Genomic DNA, 23,844 nt, shown 5'->3' on the forward strand with positions numbered 1-23,844 from the left:
TCGCAAATAGCGGAAATTCTTTCGCAAATATTTAGACCAACTTTTTTTAGTGACACGCGTTCGGGTTGAGGTCCGAGCACCAGCTTTAAAGCATTCCTTATGCCTTGCCTTTGTCTTGCTTTTCTTTTTCGTATTCTTGTGCTTTATTACCTCGTGGTTTCTTTCGAGAGGGTATAGATACACCTGCCAGGCTACACTGGCCATTGTTCCCTATCTATGGGCTCCAGGATCCATTGTAATGGGTATCCTTTGGTTGCTACACTCCTTAGTCCTTGGTCCTGCAGTCCTTATTGTTGTTCTGTTTCGGACAGTCGGCATTTATGCCAGTTAAGTTGTTGGCCAGTTCGTGACTGTTGGCGGCCTTTATTTGCGCTTGCATTTTCATTTGTGCCTGTAAATAGCATTAAAAATAATTTTCCGGCTTAAAAACGCTCCACACGAACAGGAGGAGCAGAGGAGCAGGGGCAGAGGAGCGCTGACAGCCGGACGGGCTTATGCACTTAATGAAATGTACACGGCAATTGTTACGGAGACTGAAAACGGAAGCCTAGCAGGAGACAGGCCCGGCCCGGAGCCGGAGATGGATGCCGGCGACCCAGATGGGGACAAAGATGCTGCGGCATTTCACTGCTCGAGGTCGGATTTTGCGTCTGCGTCTGCGTTTACGTTTGCGTTGTCTGGGCCATCCATTGGAGCCAACTTAAATTTCATTTCGCCCATCGTTCAGGTCCTGGCCAAATGGCAACTTCGCATTAAAGGCTTTCCGCCCTGCATTCTTGGGGGGGTTAAGTGGCCGCCATGTTGTTTATCCATTTTAAGTGTTTTTCGGTTTAAATGCACTTAAAAGCCTTGTCAAACGTGGCCAATATGCAATTAATAACAGCAACAATTTGGATATTCGTTTTTCCATCTTAGCCGTGTGCTGGCGCCTTGTCTTGTCGGTGGCAAGAGGAGAGCAGAAAGAACCGACGAACGAAACCAACAAGATCACGAAAATGTGCGTGTGAGCAGGTCGTAATCGAAATCATCAACCTCCGCTTCGTTTCTTCGTATCCCATTCGAGTGAGAGGCAAATATTGAATTTTTCGCTCATCCGAAAGTGCTGATCGCCTCTTCGGCTTGGACTTGGATACAAAACTGTTTCTGAAGTCCATTAGCATATTAAATTAATGATTCTATAAGAGAATGATCGTTGAATAGATGCGGCATTGAATTTTTCGCTCATTCGAAAGTGCTGATTATCGGCAAAGATCCAAATTAAAGCCTGTTTCTGTAGTCTATTCGCAAGTTCAATTGATGCTTTCAAATGAGAACGTTGTTGAAGCGAACTGAATGTTTCGCTCATCCGAAAGTGCTGATCATCGGCATTGTTGCTTCCAAATGACTACTTTGTTGACAAGATCTGGCATTGAATATTTCTTTCCAGAGATGCCAATGTTCATCATTGCTTCCATGTATATTCCTACCTTAAAATTGCATAATTAAAGCCCAATACTTGTCGAACTTTGTTGAATCTTTGACCTATGACCTACATAGCTTGTGATAACAAACCCTTCTACAGTATATACAATCTGTGTCTTCATTTCCGTTGACTTTGCTGGATATTTATATTACTTTTGTTGCCTTTGAGCAAGGTCAATTTCCTGCACCAACATTTCTCCGCACCCGCACGCACAGAGAAGTGTTCGCAAATAAATCTAATTGAAATCTATTCAATGATAACATTACCCCTATAAATATTCATGACACTTTCCGCTCATCACCCTGGCAATCCTTGGCCAGAACTGTGTTGTTCTTTCATTTGCAAATGAATTGGCCAAAGCTGAATAATAATAAAACCGAAAATGCCTTGAACATTTTGCGGATACATTAAACATTTTGCATAATTATTTCAAATGATTTTCAGGTGTAATATCCCAGGCATTTTCTTAAATGCCGACAATCTGTTTCCAGCCCAGCCCAGCTCCCTCCAATGGCACTGCGAAGTAAATCACAATGAATTTGTTTCAAAACAATCGCCTGGCGATAGGCCGGAAGGAAAACTCAGGCCTGAGTTGGGCCTGCCAAAAGGAATTTTCAATTACAAAACAAAATGCCGAAATAAGTTATTAGCCAAAACTTTGGCCGAGTGCCATCGTTAGGGCCGGGCCTGCCAGTATCTGTATCTGGCTAATGGTAATTACGGGCAGGTCAAGGCGTAATTAAATATTCCACCAGCCAAACGAAGTTGGACAGGAAGAGAGTGCCAGTGGAGGTCCAATCATATCAGCATCACAACAATTAGCCCGCCCCAAGGTATGGGCTTAAGCCGCTTATTTGAGGGTGGATTCGGGGCGAAGGACCTTTCCATTGATGGGTTGACAATGTCTTCGGGAGGGGAGCACCTGTCATGGGTTCTTGGCCTACAAAATGTTCCATCTTCCATAAATAAAACCCGAACTTACAATAGATTTTATGAGCTGCTGATTAATTTGTGTAAATAACATGAGAATTTTAACAAATCAAGCGAAAAGGCGCAAACATCTTTAACCTCTCTTTATATTGTGCTGCCCGATTGGCTCTTCTTCAGTTCGGCGCTGAGATCGGTCTCGGACGAGGGATCTGGCACACGGACAGGCTTGCCGTGCGAGGCAGTATCGAGAGCCTTGTCGGACTCGGCGTTGGCTGGACGCTTGATTTCGGCCATCAACTTCTGGTAGCACGGATGGCTGGGATCAAAGCCCGGCTCGGGCTCGATGTAATACCCGCCGTCCTCGGATCCGGCGTCGGCCAACGAGTGCGAAGTGCGAGCCTGGTCGTCTTCCCCCATCATGGTGTCGTACGTGTCCTTCGGGCAAGTCTCGGGCACGCAAGCACTCGTCTCGGACTTGTAGCTGTGCTCCGAGTCGGACATGTCGCCGAACTCTTCGGCAATCAGGCGACGGGCCAGCGGCACCGAGAAGAACTCCCTGTAGTGCAGCTTGCGGCGGCGCTCGAACTCCAGGCGGCGCACCTTCTCCTCCACGGTCTCGGGGAATTCCTCATCGTCCGACGAGTCATCGGAGTCCTGGTCCATGCCAAAGCAGGGCGTCGTCAGCAGCGAGGTGCGGCGCAGCTTCTCTATCAGTTCAGCGGTGTCCAGTTCCTTGGGCAGGTCGCTCTCAAACACGAACGGGGTCTTCGGCTCGTCAATGACCATGTGTCCGTAGGTCTTGCCCTCCGGATGGAAGGTCTCCAGCACATTTAGCTCATCGAACTTGGCCGTCTTCTGGCCCGCTGCTGGCGGCTGGCTGGCGGCCCCGCTGCTGCCGACCTTCAAAATACCCTTCACGTCCTCAGGATTCATTTTTTATATTCTGTGGAGAAATTTTTTCCGTTTGTAAAATAAATTGTGTGTTTCAGATATTCTATATTGTTTCGATGCGAGTCCTATTGTGAGACTGTTTGTTTTTTGTGTTGACTACTGAAAGGTGATTGGAGAAACCGTGGCTCCCTTTCTTCCCCATTTTGTTTGTTTTACATTTTTCGAGTATTTTCAGAGTTTCGATTAACAGTTCCTCATGGGAATACATTTCATAAATTAGAAACCGATTCCCTCCCTTCCGAATCAGAATCACTTTCAAATTACCCAGTACTCGGCGCTCCTTTATTGCAGTTCCCTCAATAATCCTTGCTGTTTGGCTGCAGGATGTCAAGCACTCCGTCTAGTGTGTGCTCTGTACTCCATTCTCGATGCTTCGATACTCGATGAGCTCATCAGACCGACTACCGACCACAAAGTAAACTCATTTTGACGTGTCCCTGGCTGGGGATGGCACAGTAGATCCAATCGGAGTCGAGTGGAGTCAGAGCAACGCTTCATTATTGATGCTCTGAACCGGAGTTTTTGTTATTGATGTAAACATATTCATCAGAAACATGCTACCTCTGACAGTGGAAAAGAGCGCCAGAGTGGGCCACTGGGAGCTGCCTGCCGTTGCAGTTGCAGTTGGAGTTCGTTCTGTGGCAGCTGCCACTTCAAAACACTTCACTGCACACAATTTTTTCACCCTCCCCCTGCCCCCCCGCCTGCCATTTCCACAAACGTTGCCGCGCCTCACTGGGGCGGGCGGGTTGCGGGGTCAGAGTGCATGTATTGCGAATTGATTGCAGCACATTATTTCACAATTTTGTCAGCAAATAAACAAGCCTTTTGCCGCAGACCATTCAAGCGAGCCCCCCCCCTGCCCCCCATGCACTGCTAAAAGCGGTAGATAACTTTTGCAAAATATTTCAATAAATGACCAAAGGATTTTTCCATAAAGACGATACCCAAAAGTCTTTATTGGTTGGGGAATGGACAATCTTTGTAAAGTTTTTTAGAAGTTGCAAAAGGAAGTTTTGCATGTTTTTTAAATACTTTTAAGAGGTTAACTTTAAGTCCCCATTTTTGCAGCAAATTAATAAAGAGAATATATATATATTTTTTTTTGTCTCCTAGTGCTACAAGAATTACTTGTATTCAAGGCACTAGTCACAAAATTATTGATTTATTAAATTATTAAATATATATATTTTAAAATACTAAAAATGTTCTTAGACTTTATTGATTTGTTTTATTATGAATTTATATGTAACTATTTTGTTGTCTTTTTTTAAATTTATTTGTATTAATATTTTTGTATTTTTTATTATTTTATTGTTTATTTTTATTATTTTAGCTTGATTGATTTATTTGATTATCAATTTAAATGTGATTATTTTGGTTTTTCTTTTCATTTATTTATTTGTGTTAATTTATTTAACTTATTTATTATATATTTTAGTTTTGTTTTTATACTTTTTTTATTTGTTAATTTTTGTTATTTAATTTTTTATTCTATTTCTTTGACTAAAAAGGTTTGTAAGCTTGATTCATTTATTTTATTATGAATTTAAATGTAATTAATTATTTTGGTTTTTTATTTTATTTATTTGTATCAATTTGTTTTCCTTCTTTTATTATTTTATTGTTTTTTTTGTTGTGTGAGTATTTTGGGTTTTCTTTTCATTTATTTATTTGTATTAATTTATTTTACTTATTTATTTTTTATGATTCTTATTATTTTTTTATTTTTATTATTAATTTTTTTATTTGTATTATTTTTTTATTTCTTTTTTGTTTATTTATATTGTTTTTGTTTGTTTATTTATAATGTTTAATTTTTTATTTTGTTTTTATTCTTTTGATTTTCTATTTTTATTATTTAATTTTTATATTATTATTATTTAATAACCTTTTTTAAATTTTTTATTTTATTCAATTATTTTATTTAAATTTTTTTTTAAACCAGAAACTTCATTTTAAAATTTCAATCTCAAAAATTGCTCTCTGTGTTCCTGGAATTACGTTTTATTTTCAACCAGCTGTTCAAAAATGTGTGTTCCCCACCAAATACCTCTCAGTGTAAAGACAAAATTCTGTGAATTTCTCTCAGTGTACATCAGCATCCCAGCGATTCTGGCATGCATACTCGCATGACGAGTGGCGCGGCTGCTTATGAGCTCAGTCGATGCGACAAAACAGCACCATAAAGTGACGATGACGATGACGATGACGACGAGTTCTTGTGCAGGGCGATGATGATGCTGGTGATGCTGATGCTGATGATGATGAGATCGATGCCAGAAAACAGTCAACAACTGTTTCGGTAGTCGGAGTATTTCCTGTATCGCAGGCATGTTTGATTGCCTGCCTACGATGCAGGGAGGAGCTCGCTCCTTGGATGTTGATGTGGCTAAAAATTTCTCCTTCGATTTACGGAATTGCCGTTTGCCCGATTGCATTTCTTACGGGGGGGGGGGGGGGGGAGGAGTCCAGACCCCAGACCCCGGACCCCGGACCCGGACTCGCATCCAATGTGCAACACAATGTGCCACGGGGAGGCAGGATGTCTGCTATGCATGTCTGTGTGTGTGCTACGTGCCACATATGCGCATAAGTAACAGCTGTGAGGTGAGTGAAGTGGGTACGGGGGGACGGAGCAAGGCGCTTCCTGGCCCGGACCCACATATCAACAGGATTTTATGGCAAAATCATAAATTTCCCTCGATTCTTTCGGCTCTCGTCTTCCGCTACGCTGTGGTGCAGCATCCGTTTCCGCAAGAAGCTGAGCCAGCGCCCACTTCAATGAATCTGGTCTCAGGGTCTCTGGGTCTCATGGTGGGGGCTACAGTTGAAGCTCCCCTTAGGGGAAAATTTGTATCTCTTGAAGTTTGACCTGGGAATGCAAGAATCGAGAGGGAATCGATGGATCTTGATATTTTCTTCGGTTAAGCCCTTGGGGGATGAGGATCTCTGTCTCTGTGTTCCCATCGTAGGAGATCCTTCCACGGAATGCAGCCTTCACTGTATTTCAATTCAAATTGGAATGGCAAACGGTTATGCATATTTATTAAAAACTGTCTGCTGCGATTAAAAGCCAATCAGACCAATTGCAAATTCCTTTTATTGGAGAGCCCGTCTCCTCCTTGCCTACGAGTCCCTCCGCCCATCCAACACTCCTTCTGTACAGGCCGTAGTTTATAAATATTTAAAATTTAATTTTTGCAATACCACACACACACACACACACCCACAGAGAGATATCTCCATGGTGGCTCCCCCCTTGCTATGATATGCTTGATGTTGGTCTGCAGTTTGTTGGCTTTTTTTGTATTTTTATACCGCCTGCCGCCCCCCATCTTTGCTCTCGTTCGTGGCAGTAAGATTAAAACGAATGTGCTGTTTTTTTATACCCCTGAAAAGGATATAAAGACCATGGAAAGACATTTCCGATGCCATAAAGCTTGGGTGTGGATTTTGCTTTGCCTAGATCTGCCTAGGCCTCATGTGAAACGATCAGATCTCAACCAAAACTGATCAAAATCGAATGAACAATCAATTTGCTAGGGTATCAAGTGCAGCGGAACCCAAAGCCTGCTGCATGTTTACTACCCCTTACTATTTCCTCCTCTCCCTTGTGTTTGAACCGTTGCTTTCTCCCTTTGCCTGCACTGCAATCGAAGCGTGAAACGTTCCAAAAGGCAAACACGTTGAGCGCAAATGTACCGCGTTTCCTTTTTGGCTTTGCACTGCCACCCACTCATCCACCCATCCATCCACCCAGCCGCTGTTCCCGAGTCTCTATCTTCTTGTACACTTTGCCCCGCCCCCCCTCACAAACCACTAGCCAAAACCGAAACCAATACCAGGATCACCTGGAAGCCTGTTGTGCTCTTCTCAGTGTGTGTGTGTCCGCGTGGGAGTGTGTGTGTGTGTGTGTTGGCAGTTAGCTGGCGCTTGACAGCTTGGCAAACAGTTAAATAAAGTTGGCAGCCGCCCTGCTGTTCCGATACTTCCTCCTGCCAGACCGCCTCCCCGTCTCCCCTCTCTCCACTCTAGTGCTTGCACACCTTGTTGGGTGTCTGCCTGTGTGTGTGTGTGGGTGCTTTGTGGGCGTTCGAGACGTGGCCAACTATCAAGCCCGATTATTGTACCCTTCTTTATACTTGTTGTACGAGTAATTGTTGGCTAGAGCATCTTTCTTTTGTTTATTCCTCGGTTTTCATTGATTTACCAAACAGAATACATATGTCTTTTTGCAGAATAATTAACAGAATAGCCAGTAATAGTGATAGGGCACAGCACTAAAAGTAACTCATTGGGCTACACAAGTCGGAAACTTTGATAGAACCATCTTTCGTTTGGGTTTCATCATCTTTGGAAGGTATTACATGCCTGTATCAGGAACGACGAAGAGTAGAAAGGTGGTCATACCGATTTTCATCAGTAATATGTTCAAATTCTGATGGTTTGCTCCTGTAAACAATGCCATCAAGAGCCACATGGGGTCCCGTTTCGGCCGAATCCAACTAGATAATGGAAATGTGCGTGTGAGCATGTCGCAATTGCTCATTGGCATGGATACAGATTCAGACCTGTTTTTGAAGTCCACTCGCACATTTAATTCGTTCATTCAAATGATATCGTTCAGAGTAATGCTGTGGCAAATGGTTTGCCAATGTGCAACGGGTTGGCAGGATGTCTGCCAGGCGCCAGGCCTCGCTTCATAATTACATACACAGATTTCGATTAAGAAAGTTCTCCAGAGAGCGGTCCCTCTGTAGAGGTTATTATAACGAATTTAATTGGAACCAAAGTAAAGATGTATATCATAAGGATATCAGCGATTACGAATATTTCCATCTGTCTAAACAGAAACGTTTACTCTCCCTAAAAATCCCCTAATACACCATCTAATCCCCCTGAAAAATTGACATTTACTTCTCCGTTTACGTATTTACCTCTTGCTAGCTAATTTAATTAGATTTTCGACAAATTTTAACAGTTTTATGCTGCAGTTGCTGTTTGTTGTTGTTGACATGGACGGACGGCACTTGCAGCTAAACGGGAAATTCAATTAAAAACAGAGTAAACAACCGCAGAGCAACTGACAGCATTTGACGAACTAAATGGCAAAAAATTAATGGAATTAGCTGGCACAAAAAATACAACAAAAATGGGGAAAAAAATCATATCCCTAGCGTCGAGGGTCTTTGTTCTTTGGGGGAAAGGGTTTACCGGCTTATAGATCGAAATCGATAGGATCAGATTCCTGATCTGTCCGCCAAAGAGAAGCCTTCTTCTTCGGATTTAAGGATAGAATCACTAATTATAGAAAGCTCCCGGCTTATCGTTTATTTTCGGAGTGGACAAGCTCTTAATTAAACAATTTCTAGGACAACTAATTTGTTATATTTTCATTCTGCTTTACCACAGAGCAAATCTTGAGCAATTCCTTAATATTTCATCACCTTTTTGTAGTGCAACAGCTGTTGATACTTAGACGTGGACTGCTCTGTGCGCCACTGTCTCCAGTGGCCTTCCTCCTTTGCTCTTTCCACAGTTGTGGCCTGCAGTGTGGCCCGAGAACACTTAATTATTAGCGAATACTCGGTAGAATTACAATTTCATGACAATGACACAATGGGGCAGCTAATGAATATGAATTGCACGGGCTCCCTTCGTGGCACCGCCAACCCAGCTGTTTGTTCATGGAGCAAACACAAAGACAACGACAAACACAGCACAACACGAACAAACAAACAGACAAACAACAAGCAGAGAACACAGCAAACAAACATTGAGCTGATTGTGAGGCAGACAAGGACAAAGATGTTGATATACTTGAGCTGCTCCCACACCAGAGGTTTTCCACCGACGATATAGGAAGTGCATGGCCAGCATTCGATTTTTGCTCTCCCAAAACAACGGTGGAAAACAGTTCGTTTAAGGGATAGAGAGAGAGAGAGAAAGAGAGATATCTGGGTAAGTAAACCCACTTATGTGAGGCAGCGAAACTTATGCGACAAAGTTTCAACAGTTATTGTTGTTGTTGCCGATGCCACAGTCTACTGTCTTTTCATATAAACTTGTTGGTAGTTACTTCAAGTACATACTCTACGGCTTCTTCTTCTTTTTTTTGCACCACACTATCCACACTCTGGCCGCTCCGTCTTTCATGGCGCTGCCCTCGAACCGAAAACAAACTTCACGGAGCAAAACTCACATAAATTACGCGCGCACAAGCAAAAGTCACCAAATGTCAAATGCAGCAAAAGGAAAAACAGAGCAAAAAAAAAAACAGTACAGTCACACAAAAAGACTAAAACCTAAATTGCAGCAAAAGCTTTGAAGGAAGGGGAAACAACAAAAATGCAAGGCAGTTTACTGCAGATACCCTTCCAGCTCGGGGCAACATATTGTTCAACTATTCTTAATCAGTTTGAATGCATTTTTGATGGTTATATTAAGGGTTTTGTGATTGTGAAAGGTTTGCCCACCGATTTTGTGTGGGTTTTGCAATAGAGAAGGCCATTGGTAATGCAGAATCTAACAAGATAAGAAAAATGTGCGTGTGAGCAAGTCGCAACTGCGGGAATCTCAATCACAGAGGCACAACTATATGAAGCGCTAACATCGCTTTCATTTCTTCCCCTCATAACCGAGTACGAGCTAAATATTTACTATTCCGCTCATTCGAAAGTGCTGATTGGGTACTATGGACAAAGATGCGCTCAAATTTAAGGAATAGTGAATGTTAATCACAGAGAAAATGGCACACAACTTCCACTAGGACATCAATCACTAACATCTCCTTCGTTTCTGCCTCTGGCATCTAAATATTTACTATTCCGCTCATCTGAAAGTGCCGAATGGATGCTATGGACAAAAATGCGCTCAAAGTCTAGCACTAGTGAATCTCAATCACATTAGGCACTAACCTCCCCTTCGTTTCTTCCTCTCTCAATCCAGTATGAGCTAAATATTTACTGTTCCGCTCATCCGAAAGTGCTGATCGGGAGCTATGGACAAAGATGAGTGCATTACAAACCTCTCATGAAACTCCTAATACCTTTTGTTTCCAAGAGCATACACAAACCGACGAAAAATATAACTGTGCCAAGCCCCCTCAGGGTTGAGTCATCGTCGTCATCATCATCATCATTGGCCAAAGGTCCAGGGCGAACTTTACGCAAAAGGAAATGCGGCCAATTTGTAGATTCTGCTCCTGCTCCTGCGGCTGCTCCTCTGGTGCACTGCAAGTGTGCGGAGACAGAGGGGGAATGGGACAGTTATTCCCACACACCTCCTGCACCCTCCCATCAGCCATCTACTGTCACCGCTACGCCCACGGTCTGTTGGCTCCACCGCGATGCGGGCGCGTGTCGCGGCCTTCAAAACTGACAGTCGCCGTGGGCCCAGCAAAAGGGAATAGAACACCAACAAACCAGAATGAATGAACGAAGCAAAACAGAACAAAAAGAACAAAGAGTCATGGCGCAAAAAAAAACTGTTAACTATGATTTATGACTCCGCGGCACACGCAATGTCTTCCTCTCCCTCTCTCTCTCTCTGTCCCTCTAGATTTCGCTGTGCATCTCTTTCTATTTTGGGGGGAATTTTGCATTGTTTTGCCAATTAAATTATTGAAAATATTTTTGGTTTTAGCCATTGGATTATCAAATAACAAGAGCATCCAAAATGGTGAAAGGAATTACACTGATTAGCAGAATATTGAATTTATCTCGTGAAATAATAATGTAATTTTGGTATAGAAATATTTTTGTACCACACAAATCCATGTACTTTTATGTGAATAATATTTAGGTTCTATTTAATGATTTATCATGCTTTTTGGGGATTTTGGGGACGGCACTCGACTGTTTAAAATATTTGGAATAGGAATATTGGAATAGAAATTGGAATATTTCGATAAATGGCTGATTGGAGGTGCCACCACTCGTTGTTTTTGGATTTGTGGCACCAAAAATTGACAGTCATGTAATTTTTTATGTTTTTAAAGCTCCGAAACCTACTACCGAGAATTATAGATCAAATATATCCCAATAATACTTGTTAAATTATTTATGCTGCCTTTCAGGTATTTTAGGGATGGCACTCGACTATTTATAATATTTGGAATAGTTTTGGGGGAATTAAAATATTCAATGGGATACTAAATGGCAGAAATAACAGAAATAACAGTCATGTAATTTTTGATGTTTTAAAGCTCCGAAACCTACTACTGAGAATTGTAGATCAAATATACTCCCAATAATACCGATTCCAAGCAATTTCAATGGCTCAACCCCTTAAATATTCCATTCAACAAAAAACCTCTTCCATTTAAAGTCTTTTACCCCCCTTTAAGCATTCCCCCTGAGAATCTCAGTCCATGTATCTCAAACATTAAGTATCTTTTGAATACTTAACCACACCGTTTACCACTAACCATTTGCCATCGAAATTAAAATCGAAAATTTGATTGGAAATGCCGAACGAAAAGCGAACGCAAAAGCAAAATCAAAATCAAAAGATGCCTCATCTGGACCGGTCTACGATGCCTATTTGTTGGCCTGTGTAATGAACACTAAGAGAGCGGCCCCGAAAGGATGCAATGGGGTACGGGTGCGAGGGTCCGAGGGTCTGAGGAAAATGAAAAATCATGCAAATGAGTTTAGAAGCAGAATGTCTGGCGGGCCAAAGGAAAGCAAGGAGGACGAAGGGCTGAGGCGATTGGATATGCATTCTGCATATTCAGCGTCCCTTTTCTGTGCCATTCCTTTCTCCCAAATAATGGTCACGAAATGAAAACGAATCAGGCCAATTCACTGCCACAAAACCAGACAATGCGTCGGTCTCCACGAAAAACCAAGAGACGGCAGCCCCATATCGGTTGAAGCCCCATCGAATACCCTACAGAAATCAGAGAATACTCGCCCTTTGGAAGTTGTTTTGGGGATATTACCTCTTGAATCTTCTAAAGATACATTTCCTGGCATCACGTACAGGGATTACAGAGGGATCGTTTATTTTACAGCCTCAGAATGTTCCAAATACCGCACGCTCCAAGGCTCTGATGAAAATTACCATACCCTCCGCAGAGGTGTAAAATCCAAACAGAAGGAGTGAAAGGAAACAGGGCCAAAGTAAGTGAAAGAGGAAGGATGCGGCCAGTGCCAATGATGACGAGAAGGACCACCGACCATGGAGGACCACCAGCCTGGCAGTTGGATGCCAGAAACTGTAAATGCTGAATCGAATGCGTTGCATCTGGGCGTGAAAATGCAATTTAGTTACCCCGAAAACGGAGAATCGGCTAACTGAGGGATAAACGAGGTAGTTAAGTTTCTGTCTGCCTGACGGACTGACGGACTGACAGACTGACGTTGCCGAAAATGGCCGAATATCAACAGTTTTTTTGATAGTCAAACAGCAGCCTCGGTGCGGACTCTGGTCTTTGTGCTGCGTGTATCTCTCGCTCTCCCTCTCGCTGCTCGGTGGCAAGTTCAACAAAAACCCGGCCACAACAATTGTAATTAAAAGCAACGCTAAGCCAATACAGATAAACATCTAGCTTTGTAAACAGTGCGTTTCGTTAGCGTAGCACCGGGGGGAAAAAAGGCTAAATATACACGATTTTATTAAAAAAATAAAAATAAATAAAAATTAAATTAAAAAAAAGTAAAAACAGGTGCAAAAAAAGGCCAAAACATACTTTTATTATTAAAAAAAAAAAATAATAATAATCAAAATAAAACACGTGCAAAAAGAGAAAAAAGAAATATACTCCAATTTATTTAAAAATAATAAAAAAAAATTAAAATAAAAGAGGTGCAAAAAAAGACAAAAAAATTCACTCGATTTTATAAAAAAAAAATTAAAAATAAACAGGTGCAAACAAGAGGAAAAATATAATCGATTTTATTTTAAAAAAATATATATAAAAATAAAATAAAATAAAAACAGGTGCAAAAAAAGAAAAAAAACTTTCGAATTTATCAAAAAAAATTAAATAAAATAAAAACAGGTGCAAAAAAGGGGAAAAAATATAAACGATTTTAATAAAAAAAAAATAAATTAAAATAAAAGAGTTGCAAAGCGGGAAAAAAATATACTCGATTTATTTAATATTGAAATAAAACAGGTGCAAAAAAGAAAAATATATACGATTTAATATTGGAATATTTCTGGCAATTAGAAAGCGGTTTAGATATTCGCTCTTATCACGTTGCACTTATGAAACGCACTGTCTGTAAGCAGTAGTTTAACAAGAGACAAAAAAAAAGTTAAAAAGTAAAATAAAACCCGAGTTGGATAAAACTTTTACTTTTTTTTTTTTGGGTCCCCCTCGTTGCCGGAACCCTGGCTACCCGTAGCCGTATCCGTAGCCGTACCGTCCTTGGTAACCTTATGGAATGGCCAACCAGGGAGCTGCCATAATACAATTTATACGACAACACTTTAGTGCAAAGTTTATGCGCAATGTTTACAACGTGCCATAAAAGCCGGACAATGCATGGAGCCAGCGAGACGAGAGGTGGGAAAAGGGGGGGCGGGGGGAAAGTGTGGGCTAGTTGGGTGCGTAACAAGTGCAGTTCATATCCTGGACATAAGTAGAACGGTCCGGGATCAGAGTTCATTGCCCAACTACAGCCACAGCCACATGCCTCCTGCTCCACTGCTCCACTGCTCCCCTGCTCCCCTGCTCCACTGCCCTCCTGCTCCCCCGGACCTGCTCAGGTCTTCTGTTGTGTGTTTTGTCGCCTGAAATTGGCAGCTACTAAAAATGAAGTAATAAACTAACTCGAACATGATCCGGATTTTTGCGGCTAAATACGGTTATGGCTTATGGGTTATGGCCAAAACTCCAGAACAAATGTGCGCTCAGACGGTTTTAATGCCCTGACAAGTGCGGGAGGGGGGGCAGTGCTCCCTCTGGGGATTATTTAGAACATATAGAACTGATTTTCAGTCTAGCCAAAAGTTAGACAGGCCATAAAAAAAGGTACAAAAGTTGGTAGAGGATTATAAGCTACATAATTATACAATGAAGGTCGCAATAGGAGGTTTACTACCCAAAGGTTTGCTTATAAAAAATCAATTTGGAAACCAGTTTTAGTGTGCGGAATCTTTAGAATCTCCTGTAAACTTTCTCGAGATCTGCTCTGCGGATAAGAATATCAATTTACGTTGATAGATGGCTCGTTCTCCGCCCCACAGAAAACCCCAAACTAATTGAGATGACAAACGCCAAACACATCGTTCAGTCAGGCAGTCACTCAGTCACTCAGTCAGTCAGTCACTCAGTCCGTGCAGCCAGTTAGAAATTGGTTTTCTGCTTTTTCCATTTCTTTTCTTTGTGCTTTTGCCGCAGCAGCCCTTGCTTGACTTTTCGCTGGTTGTCTTTGCGCAATTTTTGAGGTCTATACACTGGCTAAGGGTATGGGGATTTTAGCCCCACCGCTTGCAAGGCAGAAAGGGAGGTATTTAAAGACCTACAGTCCCCTTTCTTTTTGCTGTTGCCAAATACATTCGACCATCTTTAAACCTTTGACTGAAATGTAGATCCAAAGAGTATCCACAGCTTCGACCTGGCCACAGCTGGCCTTCTCTTCTCTTCTTGTATTTTTTGTTTGTGGTTTTTCGTGAAAAGTTCTTGAACGGAAACGGACTGGGGAGGGGGGGATGTGGCAGTGGGGGGTGCTGTGCTCATAGCGAGTGACTCGATTTCCACTTGAGTAAACATTAACGTGCCGGACGCTCCATTGAAATTCAAGCGAGCAATTCATTTCCACTTAATTTTCAACGCTTTTTCCACCATTCTCCATTCTCCATTTTCCATTTTCCCTGCCTCTTTTTTTTCGGTATGACATTCTTTTGGTTTTTGAGCGGCTGCCTGATTTTTGTCATTTCCCTTTTGGCGCAGTTGTTGTTTTTCTTCGCTGGTAAAGTTTTCTGGTTTTTTTTGATGGGAATGTGTCGCAAATTAGTCCAAAGTGTCTCCTCCAACGCAAATTTATGAGTGCCCCCCGCCCCGCCGCCGCACTTGTAATTTGTGGCACTTTGAGTGCCCAAATTGAAATCAATTAAGTGCGGTCCGGCACGTGTCCATCTTTCGATTTGATTAGCCACCCCCGCCCGCCGTGGCCTCTGGCCCGCTTTGGGGTTCCGTTTCGATTAAAATTGATGGCAACGGAACGAGAGCTGTTTGCCGCATTTCGGGTTAGCCTGAGTAAGTAACATAAATTTCCTTGCCGCAATTAAGACTGCCGTCTAGGTCGGTGTCTTATCGATTTGTTTGTCTTTGACTTACTGCCAGACTCGTCTCAATTTGAAGCTGTCTTTCCATCTTTGATTTCCCTTCTGTCAGTTCAGTGAGTTGTGACTTGTGAGCCGTGAGTCGTGGGGCGACAAATGGCTAATTAGATTTCTTCGGTGCCCAGGGCTAGGGCTCTACGTCGCCCACCTGCCCCAGCAAATTGATTCACTTGGTAGGTAAATTCTGGCACGGCACGACAGGTTGCTGCCAGCCATTTGCCAGTCGGCTTTTGATTTAATTATAATCCCATTTTGGGTAGTAATCAGGTTTTTTGGTTGCATTTATTGTTGCTGAAAGGCAGGACAGTGGCTTAACGAGTCCTAATATTATTAATTATATATTTTTTGAGGCAGAAAACAGAAGGACTTTGGTTCAACTAGAAAGGAATGTCTAAAGATTTAGTAAAACAATTTTATACGGTCCTTTTTTTTGGGCCCTAAAATAGACGCACTAAAACTAATTAATTCTTTTAAAAAAAAGTTTTTGCATGATCAATTTTTTTTTTAAATTCTTGTAAAATAAACAGTTTTAATTAGAAATTTAATTTTTACGTATTGTGAATCTAAGATTTGTAATGATCTAAAATAATCTAATAATCTGTACTTCGACCGGGTAATAGGTCTATGGTAGAGCCCATTCATCAGACCAATTAGGATTAGAGATGCTTCCAAATAAATGATATATACACTGATTAGTCACTAGAATATACGCACTAAAACTTATTAATTTTTTAAAGAAAAGTAACTTGTATTAAAATTTAATTTTTGGATATGGTGAATCTTAGATTTGTATATGTATATCCCTAAGGATAAAGTAATCTAATGGGTCTAGTGTAGAGCCAATTTCTCGGCTTATCTTAAGCCTATCCTTGCCTTGAGATGCTTGAAATTGAAAAGTATTTTTCCAAATAATTGCTATACCCTGATTAAATCTCTAACACCATAAAAATATGCCCCTTAAATCCCTAAACTGTATAATTCTTGCCATATTATCTACTTTAAAAAACTCCCCACCCAATGATATTTCCATTAAACGTAATTATTTTTAAAGTCAACAATTGAGGGAATTTTCGCATAATATTCGGTCCAGGGACCAACTAAGTTTTGACCGCCTATGGAGTGGAAGTGGATGGCGGGGGCCACTCCCAGCCGGCACTTTGGAAATGTTGAGAATGGGCCTCGAAAAACTTTTGATTTACTGTAGGTAAATGTTATTGTTGATTGCCACAGCTGCCGCACTGTGTGCAGTGCCCGAGCTTCCACTGTTGCTGCCTGCCACTGTGTTGCTATTTAGGAAAAGTTTTCACAGCAAGTTGAGTTAATTTGTATCCACAACTCAATTGCAAAAGTTTAACCGAGCAAAAGATTTATAAAGTTTATATGCAATAACAAGTCGGAAAAGGCTTCAGCCGTGGCTCCAGAAGCTATAGAAACACTATTTTGGGGGGGGTACGAGTGGAAAACAATAAGCAAAAATGACTGGCGTGTCTTGCCTGAATCAAGTGCAATAAGTTTTTCCCCCAAAGAAAGGGGGTTTTCCCCCCATACCGAAGGCAGAAGCAGAAAACCGAAGAGAAGCCAAAGAAACAGTGGCGGATGGAGGGCTGCAGGCATTTGCAATCAGCTTTTGATAAGCAGCAAATGGCCAGTCAAATGATAACGATTCAGCCCCATCGATGAAGGAGCCGGACCGACATAATAACCGAACTCGGTTGGAAAAAGCAAAAGGCAAAAGGCATGAGCGGAAAAGGACCAGTACACTCGCTGCCGATTGACTTTTATGCCACTTACTGCACTCGGAGCAGGAGAGAGAGAGAGAGAGAGAGACACGCAGAGAGATAGAGACAGAGAGAGAGAGAGAGCGCAGAAAATTAGTTTTGCCCGAGGCTAAAAAGTCAATTTTCATAACAATTTCTGACTCTCATAATGAAGCTTCGGTTTTTGTTGTTGATTTTACTGCTGTGGCAGTGGCAGTGGCAGCCATGGCTGTGGCAGTGGCTTTGGCAGTGGCTGTGGCAGTCAAAGTGGCTCTGCCTCTGGGTCCTAAACCAAAGTTTCAGCTCCAGCTCAGATTTTGAGCATTGAGCTTCATGGCTTGCTCTGTTTCGATGCATTTCCGCTACCATTTTGGTTAATTATTTATCGATGGAGGTCTTGAAATGTATTTTCTTTATATTTATATAAAAATAGAGTGAAAAATGTATGTCATTCGAGGAAAAATGTGATTCAAGAGGTACATTCGAGGGTGAGGTAGTCCTTATCCTGGGAATAGCTACCACTTTGATTGGCCTTGGCGATGACAGTCAATATATCGATAGGCCAATCGTTGCGGAGTCTCGAATTTCCCTGTTTTTCGCTGTACATTCGCATCGAAATTTGAACTATTCGTGTCTGGAGTTTAATGGATAGAGACGTCATAAATAGAATATATATATCTTAGGTTTAGAGGTCATAGTAAGCAGGCACAATTCAGTCAGTCTGGATCTTTGGGGCCCCATTGGCAGTGAACAGGCTTGTGTCGTCGGAAATACTACAAAAATTGTAAAAATTTCTTATATTTTACAAAATGGGAAATACGAAAGGCAAGATATCGTTCCCATCGAACGAAGCACTGCGCAAACTAACTACCACAGCAGTGAGATTCAAAGAAGCATTGACTGGCGGAGTGGCATCCATAGGGGCATGGACTGGCGGAGTGGCATCCATAGGGGCATCGATTGTCGGAGTGGCAACCACACAGGCATCGACTGGCGGACAACCCTGGATTCAGCTACTGGACAAATCCACTCAAACCGATCCCGAAGACGACGATCAAGCTGGACCATCGGCTGCCAAGCGTCAGAAGACCAATGATGAGAATACAGAGAAGGTCTCCTACCCCTACTGCCGCGTGTGTCGAAAGAAGTTCCCCGATGGTTGCGCCATCGCCCCAGCATGTAGCCATATCCTTTGCGTGCCGTGCCTATCGCGGTTGAAGGCGACCTCTCAAAGACCCCGCTGCCCCACATGCAATCGGACGCTGGGCAAAGCATTGCGGCACCTTCATTTCGCCTGAGATGTGGACAAACTGCGACAGAAAACGAAAAGCTACCTAAATATATCAAGGGGAAACTGAACGTCAATATATTATAGAGTCTTACTGGATTGTAGATGGGTGGCTCAACCACTTGGGCTCCATTTGAGGTAGTTTGAGACCATCTAAGGGATGGTTTTGTGCACATGCCGGGGGCTTCCAATTGTATTTCTGGCTTACGACAGACCAAGAACCGATATCTAGGCAGCACAGATCCTTGTGGGCGATTGAGGAATTGTATTCGAAAGTCGCTCAAGGCTATCTTTAGGACTGGTGTTCTTCCAGTAACGTTTTGTGGAATTTGAGGGGGTTATTGTGGTGGGCAATAGGGGTCCTTTCGGCTACTTCTGCACTCTGATTCTGCATATTCTGTTTACTTATTGCTGAAGGTTCGAAGGTATCGTCTCATAGCAGGCATAGCATAGTCAGGCAAATAACTTAATTGATTGTTTGGTCGATGGAGAATAACATCTGGAGCTTGGAACTGATCTCCGACTTTGACAATCGGCTCTTCGACTACTTCGACTGAGATTCGAGTGGACAATAAAGGTTTTTCCGAAATAAATCGTTAAGATTGACTTCCAATTGATTGGAACAATATTTTCTCGACAAAATCCCACTGGCGCTGGCGATGGTCGATGGTTAACAACCTTTTCCTGCAGCTGCAGTCGGATTTAGTCGGTATTTGTGTGCTTAGGGCCAAGATAGCAGAGAGAACAGCGCTGCAAAGTCTTAACATATTTTTCGGTAATTTTTCTTTAACCGCAGTAGATGGAAAGTACTCCATGGAGGCCCCCCTGACCAAATCACGACCCCGGGAACCTGTTCAGCCCACGATAGGTTCTACTAAACGCAATTCACGGATCAATCCCTGAACTGAAAGACCTCCACTCTGGCTCAGGACTCGACTCAAACACTGGCTACAGAACTGATGGGAAGGTTTATGATGAACAAATTTGGTTTTCCCTTGTTTTAAATTTGCACCTGCAATAAAGAGTCCTCTGGCTTCGTCTTTATAGTTGTATTGCTAAGAAAGGGGTCTCTGTAGGTCGCTGCTTTCTGGCGGTGTTTTATCCTTCGGTTACACCGCATCACTCCGCCTCTATCAATCGCTTTGGCCCTGGCCACTGCTTCTTTTTAGCAGATCACATATATGGCAATCCGCAAGCTTAATCCCTGATTTTATTCTCCGCCAAATAGCCGCGTTCCTCATTTGGGTTCCTCCATTACACAAATGCCAGGGGCGTGTCGGGGCGTGGCGGGGCCTTGGGCCTTGGGCGGTTTGCTGATTTACGGTGCAGCTGCGACAAGGTTTTCCCTTTTCACTTTTTTCCCCTATTTACCTATTTTTTTGTTGTTGCAATCATAAAATATGCATTTGCAGCATTATTAAAAATGGAGAAGCACATTGTTAGTGTCTTTCTGTGTGTGTGTGTGTGTGTGGCATTGAAAATGGTGAGGAAAAGTTGTGCTGCTGCTGCACGCGGCATATGGGGCACATGGGGCACATGGGGGGAGGGGGAGGGTAATGTCAACTTTTGCATATGCATAAAAGATTTGAAAGCTGTGTTCGAAACTGCTGTTGCTCTGACTGTTGTTTCATAATCCCGCATAAATTCCGTTGACATTTTTTAATCTATGTCGAAAGTTTCTCCCAAAAAGCGTGGTGGGGGGGGGGGGGGGGGGGGAATAAATACACACACATATCCACGTCCACGTACCTGCATAATGATATATTTACATAGTCGTATATATTTCAGCATTTGCATAAATCCCAATTGCATTGCACTTTTTTCGCGTACCAACCCCCGCCCCCGACTCCCCCCCGGCCGTGTCTCAATGGCCAAATAAAATATCTTTGCTCTCTCTGTTCCACTCTCAAGATGCTCAGCTGGCTGCACTTTACGCTCGCCCTCTGCCTCTCCCTCTGGCTCACAAGATTCATAAAATGTGTATGAAGCGTGCAAAATGTTTTAAATTTATTACAATAAAGCGACCTGGAGTCGCGTGGGGGTCCTGGTCCCGGCCCTGGTCCTGGCCCTGGCTCTGCCATACGCAAATGCGACATAAAACGCTAAAAGATAAAGCAAACTGTACAGGTAGGACAGGCATGCTCAAACGAAGCTTTGAATACCCTGGGATTGGGAAGAGCATACTTGGCAGGGTTGCCACATGCGTATGGATGGAGACTCCAAGTACAGTCGTGCCTGAATGTCCCTTGCATGCTTTGGATCTTTACGAATCCAGCATACAAATGCATATTTTTTAGGCAGAGGGTGGAGCCAGAACATCCAGAAATACTAAAAAGTCTTATAGAGAGTGAGCGAGAAAAAAAAACCGAAATTTTCGGCTCCTCTAGTCCATTTCGAGCGAGTCTTTTGATGTAATGAGATGATATGACTTAATATTAGCTCTGCAGTCTTTCTGAAATATTCACAGGGTATCAAAATACACAGCATAAGCATTGAGCGTGTGCTGAGCAGGGGAGATTGCCATTCCGATTGGGTTTGGCCACTTTTTTATGCGCTCCTTAAAGTGCGTCACATAAAAATGACGGCGCACGAAGGAATGTGTGCACAGGTGACCCCAAACCTGACTCCACAGCGCCCCCCCCCCCCCCCACCCGTCACGACCGGCAGTCCCCAGCTTTCCCGTCCTGTCCCATCCCATTTCGTCATGTTCTGAATGCATTGCGAATGACAACACTCTGGGCAGGGTGGATGAAAGGTGAGGTGGCGCTGCAGCTGGAGCTGGCTGGCTTTCTCTTCGTTTATGGGCCAAAGGCAAACGTGGATTGCGTGTGTCTCCGTCTCTGTTTCTGTTTCTGTTTCTATCGTGTTGGTCGTTTTATTCGCCCGTTTCCTCTGCGGCTGTTCATCAGTTGTGACTCTTCCTCTTCCTCCGCCACCAAACCCATACTTTTCTCCAGTTTCTCCAGCCCACACCATCATGGGTCTCCATCTTCCCCGTCAAACGCATTTATTACATTGCTTTTGAGCAATTTTTTTCCGGCCTTTTAACTGAAAAATTGGCACAGCGCATCGCCTGGCATGCAAAGCAGCCGTTTTCAGTTTTTCTTTTCTCATCCCCGCTGTTTCCTGTTTCCCTCTTCATATATATATATATATTTTTTTTTTTTTTTGAACATTTTCCACTGTTGTTGTTGGCTTTCAGCTCCTCTGCTCCTGGCATTGTCAGTTGGCCACGCGCGCTCTGACATGGCCGGGGCCGGGGCCGGGGCCGCCGGCAGTGATGTGGTCTACTTAGTAGAAGACCCCTGGAATGCCGCAAATCAGCTCCCCGAAATACCCTGTACCCGAATGAGAGGTGAGCGACTGGATTGTACTTGAATAAAGGCATAATAGAGGCAGTCTTAGGATGGAGGTTTCCTTCAACTAACTTGAAGAAAAAGCTGTAGTTCCTCTGGCACATCTTCAATACGATTATCCACTAAGCCAAACCTGGCGAATGGCCTGCTTTTAAGGGATGGTATATGTTAATTTCGGCTGAAAGATTCAAAAGATTCGAAAACAGCATTATTCTATAAGCATTAATTGGTCGAATCAACGTCATATCCTTTATTTATTTGTATTTCGATTAATTTTTCAATGAATTCAAAATAATTGCGCTCTTCAAATGCCTGTGTCTTGAGAGAGATCGCTTTAGCTGGGCTCTCTCTTTGCTAGAAACGACGGCCGCTTTTAGTCACTCCCTCTCTGTCTCTTTTTGTAACTTGCGCTGTTAACTCTACAGACCCTGTAGATCTTTCGCTTCTGGGGTCGCTCTCTCTGTTACTTTGGCTGTTAATTGTAGCGACTCTGTTGATCATCCGTTGCTAGTCTGTCACTCACTCTCTGCTGCTTGCTCTGCTAATTCTACAGAGCCTGTTAATCATCTGCTTTTAGTGTCTCTCGCTCTGTTACGTTCTCTGTTAGCTCTACAGACCCTGAAGACTGTCCGCTTCAAGTCGCTCGCTCTGCTGCTTGCTCTGCTTACTCTACAGAGCCTGTTAATCATCCGCTGCTGGCGCCTCTATCTCTGTTACTGGCTCTGTTACCTCCACAGACCCTGTAGATCTGCTGCTGCTAGTCTCCCTACCTCTGCCACTTGCTCTCTCAGCTCTACAAACCCCGTTGATCTTTTAGTCTGGCGCTCTGTTAACCCTACAAACCCTTTTGTTCTCCCTGGCATCCCACCAATTCCCACATGTATCAGGCCAAAATGCTTCTCGTATCTTTTCTTATTTCATTGCTCTGCCACGCTGCCACCATTCCAGGGCATTCGCATTGTTCATCAGGGGGCGGGCCGTCTGTGCTGGCCACTCACTTTCCCTCTTGACTGCTCATTGAAGTGTGTTGAAAATCAATTAATGGCTTGTCTTCCTCTTCAAAGTTGGGTTTTTAGAGGCAAGATTCACGCATGGCTACAGCATGTGTCAAGTGCAATACAAACACAACGAGCTTCAATGGAGGCCTGGTTCTGGTTAGAAATCAATTTTGGGTTCCTTAACAAGCACTTTTCGTCCCTGATTTCGCACACAGCCCTGCCATTCCATTGCCACTTTGATAATGAGATCAAAACATCCAATACAGATGCAGATACATAGATACACAGATACACAGATAGAACAGTTGATTCGGTTCGGTTCGGTTCGGTTCAGGTTAAGTCAATATTTGGACCCGCTCGATGCTGCCACAGCTGACCACAACACACACAGAACATTTTTCATGCCGCATTGCCCGCTCCATGCCCCCAAAAATTTTGGGTTAAGCTGACAGCACCCTCATCTCCACCCGCCCCCTCATCCACCCCATGGCGGACATTGTTCTGTTGTTTGCGTTGGTTGACTGAGTAGCCGCAGAAATTTCATTAAGTCCTTCTTCTCTCTGGCCAAGTGCAAATATTACAAAGGGAATGGAGCACAGCCAAAGGGATATGCAAAAGTGCAAGGCAACTGCTGCGATATCTCTGGGGGGGCGGGGGGCTGGGGGGAGAGCGAAAGTTTCTTCCATTCCAAAGATATTTCGAGCACAACTTCCGGACAGCCAAAGTTGTAATTAAATTTCACAGAAAATCTAACCAGAAATCCCTTAATAAATGCTTATTAAATTGAAGCGTGAATTGTAAT

General features: G+C 43.0%; 2 protein-coding genes across 2 annotated transcripts in view; one reads left to right on the top strand and one right to left on the bottom strand.

Annotated features, from left to right (window-relative positions):
- The window catches only part of LOC6603047 (barrier-to-autointegration factor), a 97,793-nt gene that overhangs the window by 434 nt on the left and 73,515 nt on the right, over nt 1–23,844 (top strand). The gene's annotated exons all lie outside the window — the stretch shown is intronic.
- LOC6603060 (protein phosphatase inhibitor 2) lies at nt 2,447–3,379 on the bottom strand. The gene has a single exon (XM_002028046.2). It carries the CDS (start codon nt 3,323–3,325, stop codon nt 2,537–2,539), a length of 789 nt encoding a protein of 262 aa, XP_002028082.1. The 5' UTR covers nt 3,326–3,379; the 3' UTR covers nt 2,447–2,536.

Source organism: Drosophila persimilis, unplaced genomic scaffold (assembly GCF_003286085.1).
Source record: "Drosophila persimilis strain 14011-0111.01,24,50 unplaced genomic scaffold, DperRS2 tig00000124-arrow-pilon, whole genome shotgun sequence".
In the NCBI taxonomy this organism is placed as follows: Eukaryota; Metazoa; Arthropoda; class Insecta; order Diptera; family Drosophilidae; genus Drosophila; species Drosophila persimilis.